The sequence below is a fragment of the Medicago sativa genome, chromosome 6 (genome assembly GCF_051527215.1).
Source record: "Medicago sativa cultivar Bolivia chromosome 6, Bolivia_mono, whole genome shotgun sequence".
Lineage (NCBI taxonomy): Eukaryota > Viridiplantae > Streptophyta > Magnoliopsida > Fabales > Fabaceae > Medicago > Medicago sativa.
Genome location: NC_140754.1, coordinates 42,741,646 through 42,766,754, shown reverse-complemented (window position 1 = coordinate 42,766,754; position 25,109 = coordinate 42,741,646). Strand labels below are relative to the sequence as shown.

At 36.4% G+C, this 25,109-nt stretch overlaps 1 protein-coding gene across 1 annotated transcript; it reads right to left on the bottom strand.

The window, feature by feature from the left end:
* Positions 1 to 1,970: 1,970 nt before the first annotated feature.
* On the bottom strand, positions 1,971 to 14,663 carry LOC146915261 (uncharacterized). Its single transcript, XM_085721296.1, has 3 exons — positions 14,465 to 14,663; positions 14,259 to 14,398; positions 1,971 to 2,216 (listed from the first exon to the last, which is right to left on the bottom strand). The coding sequence occupies exons 1-3, from the start codon at positions 14,661 to 14,663 to the stop codon at positions 1,971 to 1,973; spliced, it is 585 nt and encodes a 194-aa protein (XP_085577422.1).
* Between the last annotated feature and the right edge of the window lie 10,446 nt (positions 14,664 to 25,109).

Here is a 25,109-nt window from a genome sequence, read left to right as displayed (position 1 = left end):
TTTGTGACAGTGGGTTCACAATCATCTTCAATACTCATGGTTTCATAATTGAACACAATGATGACAAGGATATTATGTTTAAGGGTTTACGTGTTAATAATGTATATGTTCTTGATTTAGATGATGTATCATCAAGTGGTGCTAAGTGTCTCATGGCCAAAAATGAGGATTCTTGGTTATGGCATAGACATCTTAGTCATGTACACTTTGATTTACTAAACAAAATTGTGTCCAAGGATCTAGTTGTCGGATTACCTAAAATAAAGTTTTAAAAAGACAGATTATGTGATGCTTGTCAAAATGAGGATTCATTGATGGCTTTTCTAGATTTACTTGGACATTATTCTTGTCTAGCAAAGATGATACCTTTGATGCCTTCATTAAATTTGCCAATAAAATTCAAAATCAACTTTCTTTAAAAATTATAGGTCTTAGAAGTGATTATTGCGGTGAATTTGTCAATCATCGTTTTGAAGACTATTGTGATGAATTCGGTATTTCACATAATTTTTCATGTCCTGGAACTCCTCAACAAAATGGTGTTGTTGAAAGGAAAAATAGAGTTTTGGAGGAATTGGCTAGGACTATGATAAATGAAATGAAACTTCCTATGTATTTTTGGACAAATGCTATTAATACCGCATGCCATGTCTTAAATAGGGTCATCATTAGACCGATCCTAGATAAGACACCCTATGAACTACTTAAGGGAAGAAAGCCAAATTAGTCACACTTAAGAGTTTTTGGTTGTAAATGTTTTGTTTTAAACAATGGAAAAGATAAACTTGGCAAATTTTATGCAAAGGCGGATGACGGTATTTTCATAGGATACTCATCTAATAGCAAGGCATATAAAGTGTTTAATAAACGGACTCTCACGGTTGAAGAGTCCATTCATGTTGCTTTTGATGAGACACCTCCCCAAGATGTTGGGAAAGGTACTTCTAGCTTTGATATTGCAGGAATAGATACCGAGGATATTGTCAAGGATTGATTTAATATTGGAGGAATGATATTGAGTGGGAGGCTGAGGTTGAAATAAATTCTACTTCTATTACAGAGATGTTATGAGAATCAGTCTTACCTCTTATAGCTTTTAAGGCAGTAGCTTCTGAACAAGTAGCATCCTTCTTCCGAGTCTCTTCAGCAGCACTTAGTATATCACTAGTCTGCACCAATTGTTGAAGATACTCTATTAGCTCAATCACCTGATGAGCAGCTTCAACAGTTGATTCCTTCAGCAATTCTTCAGCAGGAACTTCAATAGCTTTAGCAAGCTTTAGTGCTTTTTGCAAAGCAGCAACTTTCTTCCTCTTGATCTCTCTAGCGACCAACCTAGTTGCTTCTTCTTCCTGATCATCTTCTTCAATCACATAAGCAGATTCTTTCAATTTCCTTACATTATGTTTCCTCTTTTTCTTAGGAATTGATGATTGAGGAGGTTGTGATTGTGAAGAGCCAGCTATCTTGCCACTTCTGGTTGTTTTGCTTAGAACCTTATCAGATTCTAAGTCCTGTACTTCTTCTTGAATAGTTGGTATGTCAGAACCAACTTTTTGAGCAGAAGATGCAGCTTTTTCTTTCTTAGTCCTCTTTGGCTTTGGTTCAGAAGCTTCTTCAACATCATCAACTTCTGAAGTTGCTTTCTTCTTAGACTTCCTCTTTCTTGAAACAGGTAGAGCACCACCATACATTGTTTCTGGAATGTCATCATACTTGATTGTTTCTCTAGTCCTTTGCCAATGTTCAAACACGTAGTGTGCTCTTACTTCAGGAGGATCTTGTCTGCAGATTGGAGGAAAATCATCCATTAAATTGGACACAACATATGATTCCTTCAAGTTTGCTCGGCTCTATAAATTCTTCCTTCTTGATCAGAAACATCTTCCTCAAAGTGCGACCATTTATGACTCTTCCAGTCATTGTGCCAAGCTGGTCATCATTGACAACTTGAGACTGCTTGACTGTCTTCAAAATTCCTCCTTAATGGAAAATTTCAGACAATAATCTTCCATAGGGGGTCCAACTTCTGTACTGGTCTGGCTTTCCTTCAATGCCCATATCATGTGATTGAAAATGTACTTTGGCACGTTTGCTTTCTCCTTAGTTATAAAGAAATGAAGGAACACTTTATGCTCCAATGAGGGTTGATCAGAACCACCACTCTTGGGTAGGAGATTCTCAGCCATGATCTTCTGAAGAAGTTTGTATTGCATCTTCAGATCACTGTGTTGGAACAAAATGTGTTTAACAATGAACCTCAAAGAGTTTTGATGATAACAAGGTATTAAAAATTGTAAATTGGACTAGCTAATATTTGTTCAAGTGTACAGGACCACAGTTAAAAAGTTACATCATTAATTGGTTCTGAATGAGCAAATAAAGAGCAAAAGAAAATGAAGCTTAGACGATTCTGAAGGCAATACGCTCCTGAAAGTTGAAAGCGCTCCTGAAGTCAAGCTGCTCCTGAAGATAATAAAAGCGCTCCTGAAGAAATAGTGCTCTTGAAGAATAGTGCTCCTGAAGACAAGAGGTCCAGAAGCCACATCATCAGAAGCTGCATCATCAGAAGCTGAAGAAGCTGCATCATCAGAAGCTGCATCATCAGAAGCTGCCTCATCAGAAGTCATTTCACCAGAAGCTGAAGATCAACTGGATTTGCAGAAGATTCAAAGATTGAAGAATCTACATTGCAAAAGCTGTCTATTGGACTCGAAAACACAGCAGAAAATTAGTGGAACATTGCAACGGTCATTTCAAAGGTGTTTGAAGGCATGTGCTTGCAATTTGGACGAAAGCGTTGACATTGTACTATTGTACGAACTGTACAACCACCTTCTCCACTACTCTGTTTTGTGTCCATGCTACAAGACAAGAAAACAGCTTCAGAATACGGCTTCGCCTGCAAAGATGTTCCTTTGGATAAGGAATGGATTTCAAATTTGTTCTTCATAGGACAACAACCAAATCAGGAAAAATATCATTGGTGAAAGATCAAGCTTCAACAACGACTCTTTGGTGTGCTGGCAATTTCACAACGTCTCTTTCACACCTCTATATAAAGGAGTGAAGACTTAGAGTTTTGGTAATGCAAGAACGCTGAACGAAAGACTCACAACATTTTTACAAGTGGCAAACCTCTGCTGAAATTGTTCTGCATTCACTTAGAATTTCTGTGTCTCAAAGTCATATCTTAGAAATTCTTAAGTCCATTGAGTCTGTATCTGATTTATATTGTGAGCACCTCTGATTGTATATCAAGTGTTCAACCTTAAACAATTTTCTGTGTAATTTTGTTTAGTTAGGAAGTCTCTTGCAGTTGTGCTTGAGCAGGAAGTCTCTTGATTGTGTTCTTGAGCAAAGGAAGTCTCTAGCTTGTGTGCTTGAGCAAAGGAAGTCTCTTGCTTGTGTGCTTGAGCAATTGTAATCTGATATTACTCTTAGTGAAATCTCCTTGGAAGTGCAAGGGGGACTGGACTACTTCCGGATTGTGGAAGGAACCAGTATAATTGCTTTGTGTCGTTCTTCTTCTCTCTCTCTGTTTTATTCCGCTGCATTTAGATTCTGATCATCACTTCAGAAGCTGTCTCACTTAGCTTCTGATCAGTGTGTTCAGTTTTTAGGAGAAACGAAGAATTTTTCAAAACACAATTCAACCCCCCTTCTTGTGTTTTTTCTCACCTTCAATTGGTATCTAGAGCCTTGGTCTGTTGTGTAACACTTAACCGTGCAACAGTCAAAGATCTGAGAAAAACATGTCTACTCCTCCTCCTACTGGTTCTAGTGATACTATCTATAAAAATGTCTCACATGATTATAGTGATAGTAAGAAATCCAGTGTTGGGAAGATTCCAAAATTCAATGGAGATGCTGAAGAATTCTCTTGGTGGAAGACCAACTTTTACAGTTACATCATGAGCCTAGATGAAGAATTATGGGATATTCTGGAAGATGGTGTTGGTGATTTAGTCCTTGATGAAGAAGGAGTTGCTGTGGATAGAAAGAAACATACTCCAGAACTGAGGAAACTCTACAAGAAGCATCATATTATCAGAGGAGCCCTTGTCACTGCCATACCCAAAGCAGAATACATGAAGATGAGTGACAAATCCACTGCGAAAGCTATGTTTGCTTCTCTCTGTTCAAATTATGAAGGGAGCAAGAAGTTCAAAGAAGCAAAGGCTCTCCTGCTTGTACATCAGTATGAGTTATTCAAGATGGAGGATGATGAAACTATTGAGGAGATGTACTCAAGGTTTCAAACCTTAGTTTCTGGGCTACAGATTCTAAAGAAGAGCTATGTTGCTTCTGATCATGTAAGTAAGATACTCAGAAGCTTACCTGCCAGATGGAGACCAAAGGTGACTGCCATTGAGGAAGCTAAAGATTTAAACACTTTAAGTGTCGAAGATCTTGTTAGTTCTCTCAAAGTTCATGAGTTAAGTCTTAATGAACATGAGTCTACTAAGAAGAGTAAATCAATAGCTCTTTCATCCAAAGGCAAGTCATCAAAAGCTCTCAAAGTGGTTGAATCTGAAGAGGAAGAACAGTCAAGTTCAGATTCTGAACCAGATGCTGCTGAAATGGCCATGCTCTCAAACAGACTTCAATATCTGGCCAAGAAGAACAGAAAGTTTCTCGCCAGAAGGGGTAACTCCAGAAGCTCAAGGAAAGAAGATCAGAAAGGATGCTTCAACTGTAAGAAGCCGGGACACTTCATTGCTGAATGCCCTGATCTTCAAAGAGAAAAGTCAAAGGACAAGTCAAAGAGGTCTACATTCAAACCAAGCAAATTCAAGAAGCAGATTAAGCAGAGTTTAATGGCAACCTGGGATGATTTGGGTAGTGAATCTGGATCTGATAAAGAGGAAGCTGATGAAGATGCAAAGGTAGCTGTTGGGTTGGTAGCAACAGCAACTTCAGAAGCTGGATCAGATTCAGACTCAGAAGATGAAAACGAGGTATATTCCAAAATTCCCAGAGATGAACTTGTTGAGTCACTTAAAGAACTTCTTACACATTTTGAAGTAAGAACCAATGAGTTGAAGGATTTAAAAGAAAAATATGCTGATTTGGTACAACAGCAAAAATCAACTCTATTGGATCTGAAAGCTTCTAAACAAGGACTTAGGGGCTTTGACTTCATGTGTAAAACATATGAAGATCAGCTCAGGTTCTTATGTCAGAAGCTACAAGAAAAGTGTAATGAAAAACCTTTAAGTAACCATGAAATTGCTCTTGAAGATTTTATTATATCTGGCATTGACAGAAGCAGAGTAGCTTCTATGATTTATAGCATTTACAAGAACAATGGCAGAGGAATTGGTTTTCCAGAAGTGAAACTTGAGAAAACCAATCTAAAATCTTGTTGTGAATGCATCAAGGAAGGTCTGAAAACCTTCTTTGTACCAGAAGGGGCTGAGTTGGAAACTGTTGTTCAATCAGAACCTGAAGCTTCTAGTTCTAAGGCTAAGATTACTTCAAAGCCAAAGAACTCTAAGTCAAAGGCTATGATCAAATCTGATTCCAAGATTTCAAAGGTTAGGATCCTGAAAAGATCAGAACCTATTCCTCAGAGTCTGGTGAAACCAAAATCTGGGGTTCTGAAATCTAAGTTTCAGAAGAAGATAGTTACTGCTTCTGAAGTACCAAAACCTAAGGTGATGGTTAATCAGAAGCAACCCAACTCACATCACAAGGTACAAGAAGTGAAGAGTAAAGCCTTAAGTACTAACCTTCCAGGACCCATAGGACAATGGGTACCTAAATCTAAAAATGTCAATGATGCAGGTATGTCTAAGAGCAGTGCCAAAGCAAAGATCATGGTACCTAGACAGCGGTTGCTCAAGACACATGACAGGAGACAAGTCCATGTTCCTCAGCCTAACAATGAAAGAGGGAGGAAATGTGAAGTTTGGAGGAAACCAGACAGGCAAGATCATAGGTACATGAACTATTGGTAATTCCTCTACCTCAATTAATAATGTATGGTTGGTAGATGGTCTTGAACATAACCTTTTGAGCATTAGTCAATTTTATGATAATGATTATGATGTGCTTTTTGAAAAACCCAACTGTACAGTAATCAACAAGGAAGACAAATCCATTGTGTTCAAGGGAAAGAGAGTTGACAATGTCTATAAAATCAATTTTTCTGAACTGGCTGATCAGAAGGTGATTTGCCTACTATCAGTGAATGATAAGAAATGGATGTGGCACAGAAGGTTGGGACATGCTAACTGGAGGTTAATCTCTAAGCTTAGTAAGTTACAACTTGTGAAAGGGCTACCAGACATTGACTATCATTCAGATGCACTCTGTGATGCATGTCAGAGAGGGAAAATTGTGAAATCATCTTTTAAAACCAAAGACATTGTTTCAACCTCAAGACCTTTAGAATTACTCCATATTGATTTATTTGGACCAGTGAGTACTGCATCCTTATATGGAAGTAAATATGGATTAGTCATTGTTGATGATTACAGCAGATGGACTTGGGTGAAATTCCTGAAAAGTAAGGATTATGCATATGAGGTATTCAGTAACTTCTGCACAAAATTCAAACTGAAAAAGAGTCAAAAATTTTGAAAATCAGAAGTGATCACGGTGGAGAATTTGAAAATGAGCCATTTGAAGCTTTTTGTGAAAAACATGGAATCATCCATAAATTTTCTTCTCCTAGAACTCCACAACAAAATGGGGTTGTAGAGAGAAAGAATAGAACGTTACAAGAAATGGCCAGAACCATGATCCATGAAAACAATTTGGCTAAACATTTTTGGGCAGAAGCAGTGAATACAGCATGTTATGTTCAAAACAGGATCTATATTAGACCTATTTTGGAGAAAACTGCATATGAACTCTTTAAAGGAAGAAAACCAAATATCTCTTACTTTCATCAATTTGGATGTACATGTTACATTCTGAACAACAAGCTCTACCTAAAGAAATTTGATGCCAAGGCCCAAAGAGGAATCTTTTTAGGTTACTCTGAAAGGTCAAAGGCATACAAAGTGTATAATTCAGAAACACTCTGTGTTGAAGAATCTATGCACGTTAAATTTGATGACAAGGAGCTTGAAGATAAAACTTCAAAGCAAGATGAAAGTTTTGCAGAGATACAGGTTCCTGAAGTTACTCCAGAACCTGATCAGATAGCTGAATCTGAAGATAGTCCAGAAGCTGAACCCACATCAGAAGCGCAAGATGAAACTGCTTCTGATGAAGCACAAGATGGCTCACATCAAGCAGATCCTCCCAGAAACATATTCAAACATAAGTCTTCACATCCTGAGGAGCTAATCATTGGAAACAAAGATAGTCCAAGAAGAACAAGATCACATTTCAGACAAGTAGAGTCAATGATTGGACTAATCTCAATGATTGAACCTACAACAGTTGATGAAGCACTCTCAGATGATGGATGGATCCTAGCTATGCAAGAAGAGTTGAATCAATTTCAAAGAAATGATGTGTGGGATCTAGTACCCAAACCTCAGCACAAGAACATTATTGGAACAAAATGGGTATTCAGAAACAAGCTGAATGAGCAAGGTGAAGTAACAAGAAACAAAGCCAGGCTTGTTGCACAAGGGTATAGTCAACAAGAAGGCATTGATTACACTGAAACATTTGCTCCAGTTGCAAGATTGGAAGCAATCAGGTTACTTCTTTCCTATGCAGTTAATCATGGCATAATATTATATCAGATGGATGTCAAGAGTGCATTTCTCAATGGTGTCATAGAAGAAGAAGTGTATGTCAAGCAGCCTCCTGGATTTGAGGATATTAAATATCCTGACCATGTTTTTAAAATGAAGAAATCACTATATGGCTTGAAACAAGCTCCCAGAGCTTGGTATGATAGACTAAGTAATTTCTTAATCAAGAATGATTTTAAAAGAGGACAGGTTGATACAACACTCTTCAGAAGGACCCTTGGGAAAGATATTCTTGTTGTGCAAATATATGTTGATGATATAATATTTGGTTCTACTAATGCATCTCTTTGCAAGGAATTCTCTAAGTTGATGCAGGATGAATTTGAAATGAGCATGATGGGAGAGCTGAAGTTCTTCCTTGGCATTCAAATCAATCAATGCAAATATGGAGTCTATGTTCATCAATCAAAGTACACAAAAGATCTTCTAAAGAAGTTCAAACTTGAAGATTGTAAAGTGATGAACACTCCAATGCACCCTACGTGCACCTTAAGCAAAGAAGATGAAGGAGCTAAAGTAGATCAGAAGCTGTATAGAGGTATGATTGGTTCTTTGTTATACCTTACTGCATCTAGGCCAGATATTTTATTCAGTGTATGCTTGTGTGCTAGATTCCAATCAGATCCTAGAGAATCTCATATGACTGCTGTCAAGAGAATCTTCAGGTATTTGAAAGGAACAACTAATCTTGGACTCCTTTATAGGAAATCCTTAGATTATAAGCTAATTGGATTCTGTGATGCTGATTATGCTGGTGATAGGATTGAAAGAAAGTCAACCAGTGGCAATTGTCAATTTCTGGGTGATAATCTTATATCCTGGGCTAGCAAAAGACAAACAACTATTGCTATGTCTACAGCAGAAGCAGAATACATTTCAGCTGCAAGTTGTTGTACACAACTACTTTGGATGAAACATCAGTTGGAAGACTATCAGATAATTGCTAACAGTATTCCCATTTATTGTGATAATACTGCTGCTATTTGTTTGTCTAAAAATCCAATTTTGCATTCAAGAGCTAAGCACATTGAAATCAAACACCATTTTATCAGAGATTATGTTCAAAAAGAAATTTTAGATATACAATTCATTGATACTGAAAATCAATGGGCTGATATATTTACTAAGCCTTTAACTGTTGAAAGATTTGATTTTATAAAGAAAAATTTGAACATGCACTTTGTATCTGATTAAATGTTTGCTTGCTCCTGAATAGGATTTTAGGTTCTGAAGTTAGTTCAGAAGCAGTAGTCCATCAGAAGCTCTTTATTGAGGTTCTGAGGAAAACTCGCTTCTGATAATGATGACGTCAGCATCTGAAGTCCAGAAGCTGGATTTATTGCTTTCGAATAGTTGAATTAGTGGAAACGTTGGGAGTTACTTTTTAAAAGTAACTTCTGGCCCACTAAATTGGTAGTTACTCTGTGAACTTCTTACGTGGCCTGTATGTGTTGGTGTATAACTAAATGGGCAATGATGATTTAATAGCTTTGAAAGTACTTGTCACGCGCCCCCAATTTGTTATTAATGTTATGTTTGTTTGTCTCTTTTGAATTGCAAACGTTTTTACTCTTAAACACTTTTTCAATTCACACACTACTCACTCACAACAAACACATTTTGCTCTCAAACCTCTTGCGAAGTAAGCGCAAAAACCTTAGAACCCTATATTCTCTAAATCTTCTTCAATCATCATCAAATGGCATCATCAAGCTCAAAAGTTTCTGAATCTACCTCAAACATGCAAAGCGCACCAGAATCTGGGTCCGTCTACAAAGAGAAGACTATGGATATTCCATGGAAATCCTTAACAGTTCAAGTAGAATCACCGGTAGACTTCGCTTCACTTAAGAAGTACAAAGTGAACATGGAAGGATTGATAGTAACTCAGAAGCTGTCTGAGTATTTCAAGATGCTAAATGGGCCAACATATGTGAACTTGGTCAAGGACTTTTGGTTAAAAGCTGAAGTGTACAATGAAAAGCCTGCAAAAGTTGTAAGCAAACAAGCTGGGTCAAAGAAAGGGAAAATGACCATGGATATGAATCCTACATCATTTGATAGCTTAGAAATAAGGTCTGAAGTGATGGGCATTCCTATAACCATCACTGAGGGCGTTATAGCTAAAGCTTGTAGAATGAATGCAGAAGGAAGGTTTCAAGAAATAGTCAAGAAGGAAGATGTCCTGCTGCAAAGCTACTACAACACTCTTCTGGGTGGAAACAAAGATGCTAAGCCTTCTAAAATGGAGATTCACAACAGAATGTTGGTGAAATTCAGTAACGATTGCTTCTTTCAAAGAGCAGGTGGGTCTGATCAACCCAACAACCAACAGAAGCTAGCAATTTACTTCATGACCAATCTGGAAAAGATAAACTTCCCAAGATATGTAATGGATCATCTCTGCTGGGCTATAAATGAAGGCACTATTAAAGGAAGAAAACAAGTACCTTATGGAAGATTATTGTCTGAGATCTTTCATCAAGGAAGAGTGCTGGACTTCTTGAGAAATACAAGGAGTGCTTCTGATAAATGTTTTGAAGTGTCTACTGCTGAAAGGACTATTAGTAGTAGGAGCTTATTCTCTATGAAGTTTATCAAGAAAGCTCCTGAGAATGAAAAGTGGTTGGAGATGACCACAGAAGAAACTGAGATTATCAGAAACTTTCCTTCAATCTTTGAGGTAAGTAATTCTAAAATCTTGACTAAATCAGTAGCTAAGTATATCATGGAAGAAGATGCAAGCACTCAGGAGGAATTTGTTCCTGCTAAAGTGAAGAAGGTTAAGAGTGCTACTGCATCAGAAGCAGCTACTGATAAGGGCAAGCAACAGAAGGTTGCTAAGAGAAAGAGAGGGAAAGCTGAAACCGTTTGTCATAAAGAAAGGTTGGAAGAAGCTTGGGAGGAGATAGAGAAAGAAGAGGCAGAGCCTAAGCTGAAAAGAAAGAAGGCTCCACTTGATATGAAAAGCTCTATGGTTCAAGTGACTCCAGTCATGAAGAGAATGGCCAAGGAACATTCTGATGACTTTTTAGCTAATAGGCGAGAAGTGAAAGCCTTGAAAGAACTTGGAAGAGAAAAGGAAGGAGAAAGGATGCTAATCGTGGATGAAGCTGATGCTGAAAATGTAGAGCAAGTTCAGAATCTTGGAACTTCAGAAGCAGTAGATAACTCTGCAATGTTATCTAAGGTACCACATCTTGTACCACATCTTCTATTCCTTCTGAAGACACTTCTCTTTTAGATCACCTAGAAAGTCATTATCTAGGTGAACTACCCCAATCTGGCTTTAACACAACCTCACAGAAAGCCTCTGAGCAACTCCAAAAGCAGCTGCTTCTGATAAAGTTGTTTCAGAAGACCCCCCACAACAAAAACCTTCACCAGAAAAAGCCTTTTCACCCCCTACAACTTCATCACCCCCAACTGTTCCTGAACCATCTGTTCCTGAATGAGTCATTCCTCAAAAGACCGTTCCTGAACATATTGTTCCTGAACAACCAGTTGCTAAACCCATTCCTGAACCTGAACCTGAAACTGCCGCTCCTGAACACATTGTTCCTGAGCCAACCCCTGCTTCCATAACTCCTTCACCAGTACAAGTTATCAAGATCACCCATCATACTGGTGTATGTGATATGGACACAGACTCTGAGGATGATCAAAATGATCATGCCTCTGATATGGTAGTTGACCCCACTCCTGACCAACCATCAACTAGCCAATCCTTAACTACAAATGACCAATCATCATCAAACCTACCCATTATACACTTAGCCCCTCCAAAACCCTCTAAACAACCTTCACCTCCCACCATTTACCTGGATTCTCAAGTACTAAAAGATGTGTGGGAAGATATTGCTTCTGAAGTTCTCAGACTGATAGCAGGAAGAAATGACTTGGGTCATCAAGTTAGCTATCAGAAGCAATGGAGAAGGATAAAAGAAAGGGTCGTCAACCTGATTTCAGCTTTGCATGATTCCTGCATTGAGGCTCAAGAGCAAGCCAAGCAGAAGCTGGAAGATTGGTTGAATGGAATAGAAGAGAATACTGGAGATGTTGAAGTTCTTGGTACTTGGGTGAAGAATCCACTCAGTATCAGAGGCAAAGAACCTGATGAATTCCTGCCTAAGGAGCTGCATCTGATTATTCCTTCTGAGATCCTGGAGAAGATTGATGCACCTAACCTGGCTCTAGCTCAGGAGAACAAGGTGCTTAAAGAAGAAAATGACAGGCTTGAAACAGAGCTACTAGAGCAGAAGCTGAAGATATCAAAATTGGAAGCTGATATGCAAGAAGCCAAGATCAGAGAAGACAACTACAGAAAAGATATGGACAAGAAGTATGCTGATGTTCAAGAGCTTCTGAAGAAGATTTTAGAGAAATAAGCCAAACCCATAGTTGCACACTTTTAGCTTATTTTTTTTGTCTCTTTAGGCTTTTAATATTCCTTGATCATCTCTGCTTCTGATTTAGTTCTTTTCGCTTCTGATATTATAAGCTTCTGAATTCTTCTTGCTTCTGAAAATCTTTAACTGTTTATACCTTGTGTGTTATTATTTGCTTTGATAATAATGCTTGCTATGCTTGTTATTTAATCTTTGAAGATGGTTAATATGCTCTAAAATAATTTGAATTATGCTCTGAACCTTTAATCTTATGTTTTTCTCATCTCTTCTTTTTGTTTATGTCTTTTTGCTAATGACAAAAGGGGGAGTATATGTGATAGTATTTAAAGGCTCTGAGCCCCATTAATAATATTTGAAAATTTTGAAAAATTTCTATCTTTTTGTTTTACCTTTAAAAGGGTGTATCAAAAAGGGTGAAGTATCAAATTTCAAATAAAATTAATTGAACCATTCTTCTTATCTATAAGTCAATTCTTTCAATTTTTTTAGCTCTGATATTATTGTGCGAAAAATGAATTTAATTAACCTGGATAGAACATAGGGGGAGCTTACAAACCTCACCTTAAAGACTATCAGACTCAGGGGGAGTTAGAGCTTACAAACCTCAGACTTTGAGCTTACAAACCTCAGAAACCCCAAAGTCAACTCTTTAATTAGATTAACAACAATTGACCAATTTTAAATACTATTGTTTGTCATCATCAAAAAAGGGGAGATTGTTGGAACAAAATGTGTTTAACAATGAACCTCAAAGAGTTTTGATGATAACAAGGTATTAAAAATTGTAAATTGGACTAGCTAATATTTGTTCAAGTGTACAGGGCCACAGTTAAAAAGTTACATCATTAATTGGTTCTGAATGAGCAAATAAAGAGCAAAAGAAAATGAAGCTTAGACGATTCTGAAGGCAATACGCTCCTGAAAGTTGAAAGCGCTCCTGAAGTCAAGCTGCTCCTGAAGATAATAAAAGCGCTCCTGAAGAAATAGTGCTCCTGAAGAATAGTGCTCCTGAAGACAAGAGGTCCAGAAGCCACATTATCAGAAGCTGCATCATCAGAAGCTGCCTCATCAGAAGTCATTTCACCAGAAGCTGAAGATCAACTGGATTTGCAGAAGATTCAAAGATTGAAGAATCTACATTGCAAAAGCTGTCTATTGGACTCGAAAACACAGCAGAAAATTAGTGGAACATTGCAACGGTCATTTCAAAGGTGTTTGAATGCATGTGCTTGCAATTTGGACGAAAGCGTTGACATTGTACTATTGTACGAACTGTACAACCACCTTCTCCACTACTCTGTTTTGTGTCCACGCTACAAGACAAGAAAACAACTTCAGAATACGGCTTCGCCTGCAAAGATGTTCCTTTGGATAAGGAATGGATTTCAAATTTGTTCTTCATAGGACAACAACCAAATCAGGTAAAATATCATTGGTAAAAGATCAAGCTTCAACAACGACTCTTTGGTGTGCTGGCAATTTCACAACGTCTCTTTCACACCTCTATATAAAGGAGTGAAGACTTAGAGTTTTGGTAATGCAAGAATGCTGAACGAAAGACTCACAACATTTTTACAAGTGCCAAACCTCTGCTGAAATTGTTCTGCATTCACTTAGAATTTCTGTGTCTCAAAGTCATATCTTAGAAATTCTTAAGTCCATTGAGTCTGTATCTGATTTATATTGTGAGCACCTCTGATTGTATATCAAGTGTTCAACCTTAAACAATTTTCTGTGTAATTTTGTTTAGTTAGGAAGTCTCTTGCAGTTGTGCTTGAGCAGGAAGTCTCTTGATTGTGTTCTTGAGCAAAGGAAGTCTCTAGCTTGTGTGCTTGAGCAAAGGAAGTCTCTTGCTTGTGTGCTTGAGCAATTGTAATCAGATATTACTCTTAGTGAAATCTCCTTGGAAGTGCAAGGGGGACTGGAATACTTCCGGATTGTGGAAGGAACCAGTATAATTGCTTTGTGTCGTTCTTCTTCTCTCTCTGTTTTATTCCGCTGCATTTAGATTCTGATCATCACTTCAGAAGCTGTCTCACTTAGCTTCTGATCAGTGTGTTCAATTTTTAGGAGAAACGAAGAATTTTTCAAAACACAATTCAACCCCCCTTCTTGTGTTTTTTCTCACCTTCACACTGTACTTTCCTTTCTTCTTACTATTGAACATAGTCATGTTCACCACCTGAATCCAAGGACTTGTCTTCCTATCCAGTCCTTTTTCATAGGATCCTTCTGCTTCTCTTCTGATTGCCTTTGCAATAACTTCTTCTGTGATTGTAGCAAGAATTCACATGATGCTTGAACGAATCTCTGTACAAGTGAATGGTTTCAAACCAAGTTGCTCTCTGGTTTTCCCTTCCAGGTTGGGATCAATCAGAACCTTTTCATACGTTGGACCATTCAACATGCTGAAGTAACCATCCAGGTCTTGTTCGTGAAACAAATTTCTGAGCTCACACCCATGATGAGCTAAAGAGATGAAATCCACTAGATTCTCCACATGAACATTTACTTCATATTCTTCTAACTTCATTGTTCTACCTCTGATCTAGTATGCTTCACCAGTAGCTACTTCCATGGAGGTTCCTTGAATTGAACTTGAAGTTGCCATATGGTACTGATGAGGTTTTAGGGTTCTAAGATTTTGATTTTGAAAAGGATGATGTTTTCGCAGAGATTCAGTCTAAAATCAGAAAGTGTAGGATGTGAAGTGAGTAGTGTGTGTTTTGGTCTAAGTGATTTTAGTAAAAACGATTGCAATTCAGAAGGGGGCAAACAAACATAGCATTAATGACTTAGGGGGGCGAGATAGTACATTCAAAGCATAAATTCATCATTGCCCTCTTACGTTATACACCAACACACTTAAGCCACGTCAGAGTTTCTCAGAGTAACTGCCAAGTAAGTGGGATAGATGCTACCAAAAACTAATTTCCAACGTTTCCACTAACTCTGCTATTCAGGATCACAAAATCCAGCTTCTGGAGTTTAGATGCTGTCATCTTCAGAATTACATTTTCCTCGGAACCTCAGTGAAGAGCTTCTGAGGGACTTACAGCTTCTGAACTACTTCAGTACCTGAATTCCTATTCAGAGACAAGCAATTTAATCAGACACAAAGTGCATGCTAAAATTTTTCTTTATAAAATCAAATATTTCCACAGTTAAAGGCTTAGTAAATATATCAGCCCATTGATGTTCAGTATCAATGAATTGTATATCTAAAATTCCTTTTTGAACATAATCTCTGATAAAATGGTGTTTGATTTCAATATGCTTGGCTCTTGAATGTAGAATTGGAAGCTTTGACAAAAAATAGTAGCAATATTATCACAATAGATGGGAATACTGTTAGCATTAATCTGATAATCTTCCAACCGATGTTTCATCCAAAGTAGTTGTGTACAACCACTTGCAGCTGAGATGTATTCTGCTTCTGCTGTAGATATATGAATAGTTGCTTGTCTTTTGCTAGCCCAGAAGATCAGATCCTCACCCAGAAACTAGCAATTGCCACTGGTTGATTTCCTTTCAATCCTGTCACCAGCATAGTCAGTATCACAATATCCAACCAACTTATAATCTAAGGATTTCCTATAGAGGAGTCCAAGATTTGTTGTTCCTTTCAGATACCTGAAGATTCTCTTAACAACAGTTAAATGAGTTTCTCTAGGATCTGACTAGAATCTTGCACACAAGCATACACTGAATAAAATATCTGGCCTAGGTGCAGTGGGGTATAACAAAGAATCAATCATACCACTATACAACTTCTGGTTTACCTTTGATCCAGTATCTTCTTTGCTTAAGGTGCAGGTTGGATGCATTGGGGTGTTCATCACTTTACAATCTTCCAGCTTGAACTTCTTCAAAAGCTCCTTGGTATATTTTCTTTGATGAACATATACTCCATCTTTGCATTGATTGATTTGAATTACAAGGAAGAACTTCAATTCTCCCATCATGCTCATTTCAAATTCATCCTGCATTAACTTAGAAAATTCCTTGCAAAGAGATGCATTAGTAGAACCAAAAATTATATCATCATGTTTTAGGAGCTTGTTTAAGACCATATAGTGATTTCTTAAGCTTATAAACATGGTCAGGATGCTTCATATCCTCAAAACCAGGATGTTGCTTGACAAACATTTCTTCTTCTATGACTCCAATAAGAAATGCATTCTTGACATCCATTTGATATAATATTATGCCATGATTAACTAGAGTAAATGTTTCAGTATAATCAATGCCTTCTTGTTGACTGTAACCTTGAGCAACAAGTCTAGCTTTGTTTCTGACTACTTCACCTTGTTCATTCAGCTTGTTTCTGAATACCCATTTTGTTCCATTGATGTTCTTCTGCTGAGGTTTGGGTACCAGATCCCACATATCATTTCTCTGAAATTGATTGAGTTCTTCTTGCATAGCTATTATCCATCCATCATCTGATAGTGCTTCATCAACTATAGTAGGTTCTATCACTGATAACAGTCCTATCATAGACTCTTGTCTGAAATATGATCTTGTTCTTCTAGGACTCTCTTTGTTTCCAATGATTTGATCCCCAGGATGTGAAGACTTGTACTTGAATGTGTTCTTGGATTGATTAGCTTGCTGAGAACCATCTTGAGCTTCATCAAAAGCTAATTCATCTTGAGCATCATCAGAAACTACTTCATCTTGAGCTTCTGGAGTGGGTTCAGCTTCTGGACTCTCTTCAGACTCAAGAGTCTGATCAGGTTCTGAAGTATCTTCAGATACTTATATATCTACAAAACTTTCACCTTGCTCTGAATTTCATTTATAGGCTCTTTGTCATCAAATTTAACGTGCATTGATTCTTCAACACAGAGTGTCTCTGAATTATACACTATGTATGGCTTTGACCTTTCAGAGTAACCTAAAAAGATTCCTCTTTGGGCCTTCGCATCAAATTTCTTTAGGTAGAGCTTGTTATTTAGAATGTAACAGGTACATCCAAATTGATGAAAGTAAGAGATATTGGGTCTTTTCACAAGATAAGTCTGATATAGATTATATTTTGGACATAACATGATGTATTCACTGCTTCTGCCCGAAAATGTTTAGCCAAATTATTTTCCTGAAACATGGTTCTTCCTATTTCTTGTAAATTCTATTCTTTCTCTTTACAACCCCATTTTGCTGTGGAGTTCTAGGAGAAGAGAATTCATGGATGATTCCATGTTTTTTCACAAAAGGTTTCAAATGGCTCATTTTCAACTTCTCCACCATGATCACTTCTTACTTTTAAAATCTTCATTTCTTTTTCAGACTGTATTTGAGTGCAGAAGTTACTGAATACATCATATGCATTATCCTTACTTTTCAGGAATTTAACCCAAGTCCATCTACTGTAATCATCAACAATGACTAATCCATATTTACTTCCATATAAGGATGCAGTATTAACCGGTCCAAACAAATCAATGTGAAGTAATTCCAAGGGTCTGGAGGTTGAGACAATGTCTTTAGTTTTAAAAGACGATTTCACAATCTTCCCTTTCTGGCATGCACCACAAAGTGCATATGAATGATAGTCAATGTTAGGTATGCCTTTGACAAGTTGTAACCTACTAAGATTAGAGATTAATCTCCAGTTAGCATGCCCCAACCTTCTGTGCCATACCCATTTCTTATCATTCACTGATATAAGGAAAATCACCTTCTGATCAACTAGTTCAGAGAAGTTGATTTTATAGACATTTTCAATCCTTTTTCCCTTGGACACTATGGAGTTGTCATCTTTGTTGATTACTGTGCAGTTGGTCTTACCAAATATAACATCATAACCATTGTCACAAAACTGACTAATACTTAAAAGGTTATGTTCAAGACCATCGACCAACCACACATTATTAATTGAGATAGAGGAGTTACCAATAGTTCCTGTACAAATGATCTTGCCAGATTGGTTGCTTCCAAACTTCACATTTCCCCCTTCTTTCATTGTGAGGGTGAGGAACATAGACTTCTCTCCTGTCATATGTCTTGAGCAACCACTATCTAGGTACCATGATTTTTTCTTTTCTTTTGCTCTTAGGCATATTTGCAGCATTGACAAGTTCATATTTAGGTACCCATTGTTTTATGGGTCCTTTGAGGTTAGTACTGGAAGTTTTACTCTTCACTTCTTAAACCCTGTGTTTTGAGTTTGACAGCTTCTGTTTAATCAGTACCTTAGGTTTTGATTCACAGGAAGCAAAAACTATCTTGTTCTCCTGAAACTTAGACTTTAAGATACCAGACTCTGATTTCAATAGACTCTGAAGAACATGCTCTGATCTCTTCAGAATCTCCATCAGATTTTGTCATTTTCTTAGGCTTAGAGTTCTTTGACTTTGAGGTATTCTTAGTCTTAGAGCAAGAAGCTTCAGGTTCTGACTGAACAACAGTTTCAGACTTAGCACCTTCAGGTACAAAGAATGTTTTCAATCCTTCCTTGGTGCATTCTCAACATGCTTTAAGACTAATTTCATTAGGTTTCCCTTCTGAAAATCCAATCCATTTACCATTGTTTCTGTAAATGTTGTAGATCATAGAAGCCACTTTGTTTCTGTCAATACCAGACATAATAAAATCTTCAAGAGCAATTTCATATTTACTTAAAGGTTTTCCATTACATTTTTCTTGTAGCTTCTAATAAAGAAGCTTGAGCTTTTCTTCATAGGTTTTACAAATGAAGTCAAAGCCTCTAAGTCCTTCTTCAGAAGCTTTTAGATCCAATAAAGTTGACTCTTAATGTTTCATCAAATCAACATATTTTTCTTTTAAATCTTTCAACTCATTGGTTCTAAGTTCAAAGTATGTAAGGAGCTCTTTAAGAGACTCAACAAGTTCTTCTCTGGGAATTTTCTAGTATACCTTATTTTCATCTTCAGATTATGAGTCAGGTTCAGCTTTAGATGTCACTGTAGCCACTAACCCTCTAGCTACATTTGCTTCATCTTCTGTATCTTCCTTTTCAGACCCAGATTCACTGTCTAAATCTTACCAGGTTGCCATTAAACTCTTCTTAATCTGCTTCCTGAATTTTCTTGAGTTGAAGCTTGATTTTTTTGACTTGTCCTTTGATTTCTCCTTCTGAAGATCAAGGCAATCAGCAATGAAATGTCCAGGCTTCTTACAGTTGAAGCATCCCTTCTGATCTTCTTTCTTGGAGCTTTTATAACCACCTCTCTTACTCAGAAACTTCATATTCTTCCTTGCCAGATACTCAAGCTTATTCGAAAGCATAGCCATCTTCTCAGTAGGATCTTCATCAGAATCTCCATCAGGTGATTCTTCTTCAGATTCAATAACTTTAAGAGCTTTTAATGACTTCCCTTTAGATGAAAGAGCAATAGATTTACTCTCTTTAGCAGGCTCATGTTCATTTAGACTTATCTCATGAACATTGAGAGAGCTGACAAGATCTTCAACACTTAAAGTGTTTAAATCTTTAGCTTCCTCAATAGCATTAACCTTAGGTCTCCATCTAGAAGGCAAGCTTCTTAGTATCTTGCACACATGATCAGAAGCAACATAGCTTTTCTTCAGTATTTGTAGTCCAGAGACTAGGGTCTGAAATCTTGAGTACATTTCCTCCATCATCCTTCATCTTGAACAACTCATACTGATGAACAAGCATAAGATCCTTTGCCTCTCTAACCTTCTTAATACCTTCATAATTTGTACAAAGAGAAGCAAACATTGCCTTTGCAGTGGATTTTCCACTCATCTTGATATACTCTGCACGAGGTATAGCAAGAATAAGTGAACCTCTGATCTTCTGATGTTTCTTGTAAATCTTCTTCTGAGCAGAAATATGTTTCTTTCTATCAATACCAGCTCTTTCTTCTTCAAGAACCAAGTCACCAACACCTTCTTCAAGAATATCCCACAGTTTTTCATCTAAACTCATGATGTAACTGTAGAAGTTGGTTTTCCACCAAGAGAATTCTTCATAATCATATGGAACTTTGGAACTTTTCCATTAAACTTTGGAACTTTTCCAGAGTCAGCTTTCTTCTCATCATAGTCATATGGAACAACATTGTTGTTGTTGTTCTGACCAGAACTGGAGCCTTCACCAGACGTGTTTTTCTCAGATCTTTTTCTGTTACACTGTTAAGTGTTAAGACAACAGACCAAGGCTCTAGATACCAATTGAAGGTGAGAAAAACACAAGAAGGGGGTTGAATTGTGTTAGCTTTTTATTTGTTTTCTCCTACTGAAATCACTGGTCGGAAGCAGATAGAGTTCAGCTTCTGAAGTGATGTTCAGATTCTAAATGCAGCGGATAAAAACAGAGAGAGAGAGAGAGAGAGAGAGAGAGAGAGAGAGAGAGAGAGAGAGAGAAGACACAAAGCAATTATACAGGTTCCTTCTACAAACTAGAAGTAGTCCTGTCCCCCTTGCACTTCCAAGGAAAGTTCACTAAAATGTAATATTTGATTACAACTGCTCACTGCTAAAACTAGCAAGAGACTTCAAACTTACTCAAGCACAACTGCAAGAGATTTCCTATGCTCAAGAACTTAATCAAGAGACTTCCTATGCTCAAGCACACAAGCAAGAGACCTCAATTCAAACAGAATTACAAAGAAATTTGTTTGAGGTTGAACACTTGATATACAATCAGTGATGTTCACAATACAAATTAGGTACAGACTTTTAAGGCTCTAGAATTTCTAATATATGAAAGTGTTTAAGAAATTCTAAGTGAACTTTTGATGCAGAACAATTTTAGCAGAATTTTGGCGCTTGTAAAATTGTTGTAGAGTCATGCCATTCTCTAAGTCTTCACTCCTTTATATAGAGGTGTGAAAGAGACGTTGTGAAATTTCCAGCACATCAAAAATAGTCGTTTGAAGCTTGATCAAATCACCAATGATCTTTTGCCTGATATGGTTATTGTCCTATGAAGGATCAATTACAAATCCATTCCAAGTCTGGAGGAACACCATTGCAGGCACAGCTGTTGTTCTTGTCTTGTTGCAGAGATAAAACAGAGTAGTGGAGGTAGTGGTTGTATAATGCGTACAATTGTCCTTTTTCAACTCTCTCCAACTGATAAGCATCCAGTGCCTTCAAATCCATTTGAATTAGCTGTTGCTTCTTTCTTCCAGTCTTTTGCAATGTTGGGCGAGATTAAATCACTTGAACAAATATTGAAGCATTAATTCTCTCTGCTAATGATGATCTTCAGCTCCTGATGATCTTCAGAACTTCTGATGAAATCTGCTTCTGATGAGGTGCTTCTGATGACGTCAGCACTTCAGGAGCACTTGTCTTCAGGACCTCTTTTCTTCAGACGCTTCAAGCTTCCTTCTTGTTGATTCCAATTGCTCTCATTTGTTCTTCCAATTAACAAATATTAGCATATCCAATTGACAATTTTTAATACCTTGTTATCATCAAAACTCAAAGGGTAATGTAAAACACATTTTGTTCCAACAACGTAAGGATCACCGTGTGACAAGAATGCAACACAACAGGCGGAGGGATAGACTGAAATCAATCGTGAAAGTAAGACCCGGCAAATAAGAATCACCGTGCTACCAGCAGGTGCAACTTGACAAATTGATTAGGTTAGAAATTGAACGCGACTTGACTGTTATTTAATTTCAACAAATGAATAAGGGGATTCAAAGAATACTAACCGCTGCTAACATTTCTGCAACCAAAGCAGGTAATTTGCTCTGTTGCAAACGGATAAAAATTGTAAATCTCTAAACCCTTTACTCTTTTATATTATTTTGTTCTCAAATAAGTAACGTGAATTGTTTGAACGAAATGACAATCCATGTGAATACGATACTCTACTTATCACTTTTTTACTTTGTAAACGATTTGTTACACTTGCCTAATTCGACTATCACCTTCCTTGCTTCAAAAAATCTTGTGTGTATTAATTCCACATATAGAAATAAACAAATTAACAAACTATGTTATTCATAAGCAATAAATAAGATAACTTAATAGGTTTAGCGTAATTGGATTGGGTACCATAATCATAAGGTCTGATAATAACTTCATAGAGAGGTTGGTAGATGACAAGGACGACTAATTTGACGCCAGACAGCTTTTTAATCAAGTACTCTGTAGTGAAGTTAAGATTTTTATCGAAATCTAAATCTACATCTTTATTTTTTCTTCACGTTTGTTTGTATGATATCCAAACCTAGTGATGATTGCATGCAAACAACATATTGGAGGTATCGTTGTTACACCAATCTTCCTTCCTCATGAATGTGTCTTTTAGCAATCCACACCTCAAGGTGTGATTTTCACACCTTCATAAAAATTAGTAGGTGTCTTTTAGCAAATGTTCATAGAATAACTTGTTAAAAGATACCTTCATAAAAGATGTCTTCTAGCGAATCCCTATATATATATATATATATATATATATATATATATATATATATATATATATATATATATATATATATAGGAGGAGGGATCCATTGATTCCAGGATTAAATGTAAATAGTTACTCCAAATCATGATCTTTCATTTTAATGGTAATTAATGGTTGTGATTAATTTAAAATAATTGTTATGATGAGGGTTTTGTACTCCTTTCAAGTTCAACGGCAATACACATATACACCTCTTTCATTTTATCAACGTCAATACACACATTTGTTTTTTTCTCCAATATATGGTGTTGTCTGCTATTATAACAATACTGCCTTAATCAATCAATTGAAAATAAAGGTAAGATAACAAAATTAATATGAAAAAAAATATGAAATGAAAATTGAGGAAACCCACGTATTGTTTCCAATTACGTGAAAGCAACAGGGAGTTCTTGTGAATCGAGATTCAATCATTATAAAAAAAAAATTAAAGATTTAAATTGAAAAATGGAAGGTTGTTCAAGGTTGAGAGAGAGTATGTAGACAATAGAAGAATCAAGGAACGTTATGTATTGCCATTGGACTTGAAAGAAGAAGTATGAAACCCTCACCATAACAAGAGATTAATTAGAATAGACTGACAGTGTAAAATAATTTACATTGTCAACCAATTAAAATCACTCAATTAGACACCTCACCTTAATGTTAAAAATAGAAAAAAATCAAAGAAAATATTTCCTAATAACTTTCTTCTAATCATTTTTCTTAGTTTAAGGTTGTTGTTTTCTTCAATCCCCTTTTCCTTTTATCTTGACGCTTATCCTCATTCTTCTTCATCTCTTCTTCTTTTAACTCCCTCTAAATCCTGTAGCTTCTCTAAATCCTGTAGCTTATCTTTTCAGATTGTTTCTTTCTTCATGATTAAATGTTTAACTTTTGTAACATTTAAAGTTTTTTTTTTTTTTTTTTGTAAATGGCTCGATTTAAAAAATGTAATTTGATTAGTCTATGGTTGTTTTGATGATCTTTTGGTACTAAATTAATAATAGAAACAAAAGGGGTTAATTATTTGTGTTTGTTGATGAATGTTTTTGATGATTTTGTTTGGTTTTCTCATTAGAGTTATTTTTGTTATGTAATGAAGCGGGTGGTGTCGGAGGAGATAGAGATGTTCATAATTTTCTTTTTTCTTCAAATCGTCTCCTTCAAACTAACTTTGGAAGGATGAAAGGATGCAGTATCATAACACATGTGAAAATGACAACCTCAAATACCTAAATTAAAAAAATAAAAAAAAACATGAGTAGTGTTTTATCTTGGTTTTCGGGTGTCAAACATTGATTACGTTTGAACCTTTTAACCGGTGATATCTTATTTTTTCTTGGGAAGGGAAAAAGTAAGCAAAACCCTTGAGAATCGAGGTCCGGGAGTTGTTTTCGCTACGGGAAGGTGTTAGGCACCCATAACGACTATAGTATCCTATAGGAACCGTCTTTAATTTCTACGCGCGCGCTTTATTTTTTAAATGCTATTTTGAAATGTTATTTACACCTAAAAGTTACTAAATGAAGAATTGGAGGGAGAAGAATGTTTTTGGATTTTTATTTTAGTTGAATTGAAGGAATTTTGTTCCTTGCCTACGTACCCGTTTAAGGGATCAAATCCACCGTAGTTCTCTCTCAAAAATGTTTTTGTTTTTGTTGGTTGATTTTAAGTTTGAAAATGGAATTTGAAGAATAGAAAGAGGCCTCAAGGGCATGAGATTAGGAAATTGTGAGGTTGAATTAGTGATTTGCAAAAGAAGTCAAATATGATTATTTTTCATTGAAATTTGATTAAGAAAATAAAAGGAAAATTCAATGGGGTTTTGACCCCAAGGTTTATTATGAAAAATGTTTGAGTGAAGTTTGTTCAAGTTTTTTTGGGAAAATGATTTTTCTAGGTATAAAGCCTAAACATACATCTAAACATACAATCCTAAACATACATCTAAACATGCAATCCTAAACATACATCTAAACATGCATATTCTAACTATATAGTGATGTGTGTGCATGTGTCGGTGCTTGTGTCGGTGTACATCATTAGAGTCCATTGTCCTTTACATCGCACCCTAGATACATTCTATGGCCCCTTTGCCAAGAAATTAAAAGTGCATAAAGGAAAATATTACAAACTCCTAAATGTTTACATTCTAACTTTGGTACAAATTAAATTGCAAGAAAGAAATAGAGATGAATATGGGATGAAATGGAGATGCTTATGAAATGATGAAACATGAAATGAAAGGAGTTAGTAGCACATGACAATATCAAAGGAAATAAAGCAAGAGAAACACTAGAACATAAAGGATAGGAAAAGAGTGCAAACATGGCTAAAATTTGTTCATAGAATGCAAGAACCATATGACCTATAATTCTCACATTCCAATACATTTTTAAGGGTTTAGAAACAAGTCTTGGAATGGGAATTAAGGCAACATGATTTACATGGCATTTAAAACAAATTTTAAGCATATTTACATTATTTAACTACACAACTAACTTGTAAGCTAAGTAACTAACTAAATTCTATACACAAGTATCAAGATCAGGTTCAAACAATAGCTAATGGTTC

Coding starts and splice junctions, on each gene's coding strand:
- LOC146915261 (XM_085721296.1), bottom strand. CDS start 14,663: ATGAAGTTAGAAGAATATGAAGTAAATGTTCATGTGGAGAATCTAGTG. Junction 14,399..14,464: donor GAAAACCAGAGAGCAACTTG/GTTTGAAACCAT, acceptor CTACAATCACAG/AAGAAGTTATTGCAAAGGCA. Junction 2,217..14,258: donor AAGGAAAGTACAGTGTGAAG/GTGAGAAAAAAC, acceptor AGTGATCTGAAG/ATGCAATACAAACTTCTTCA.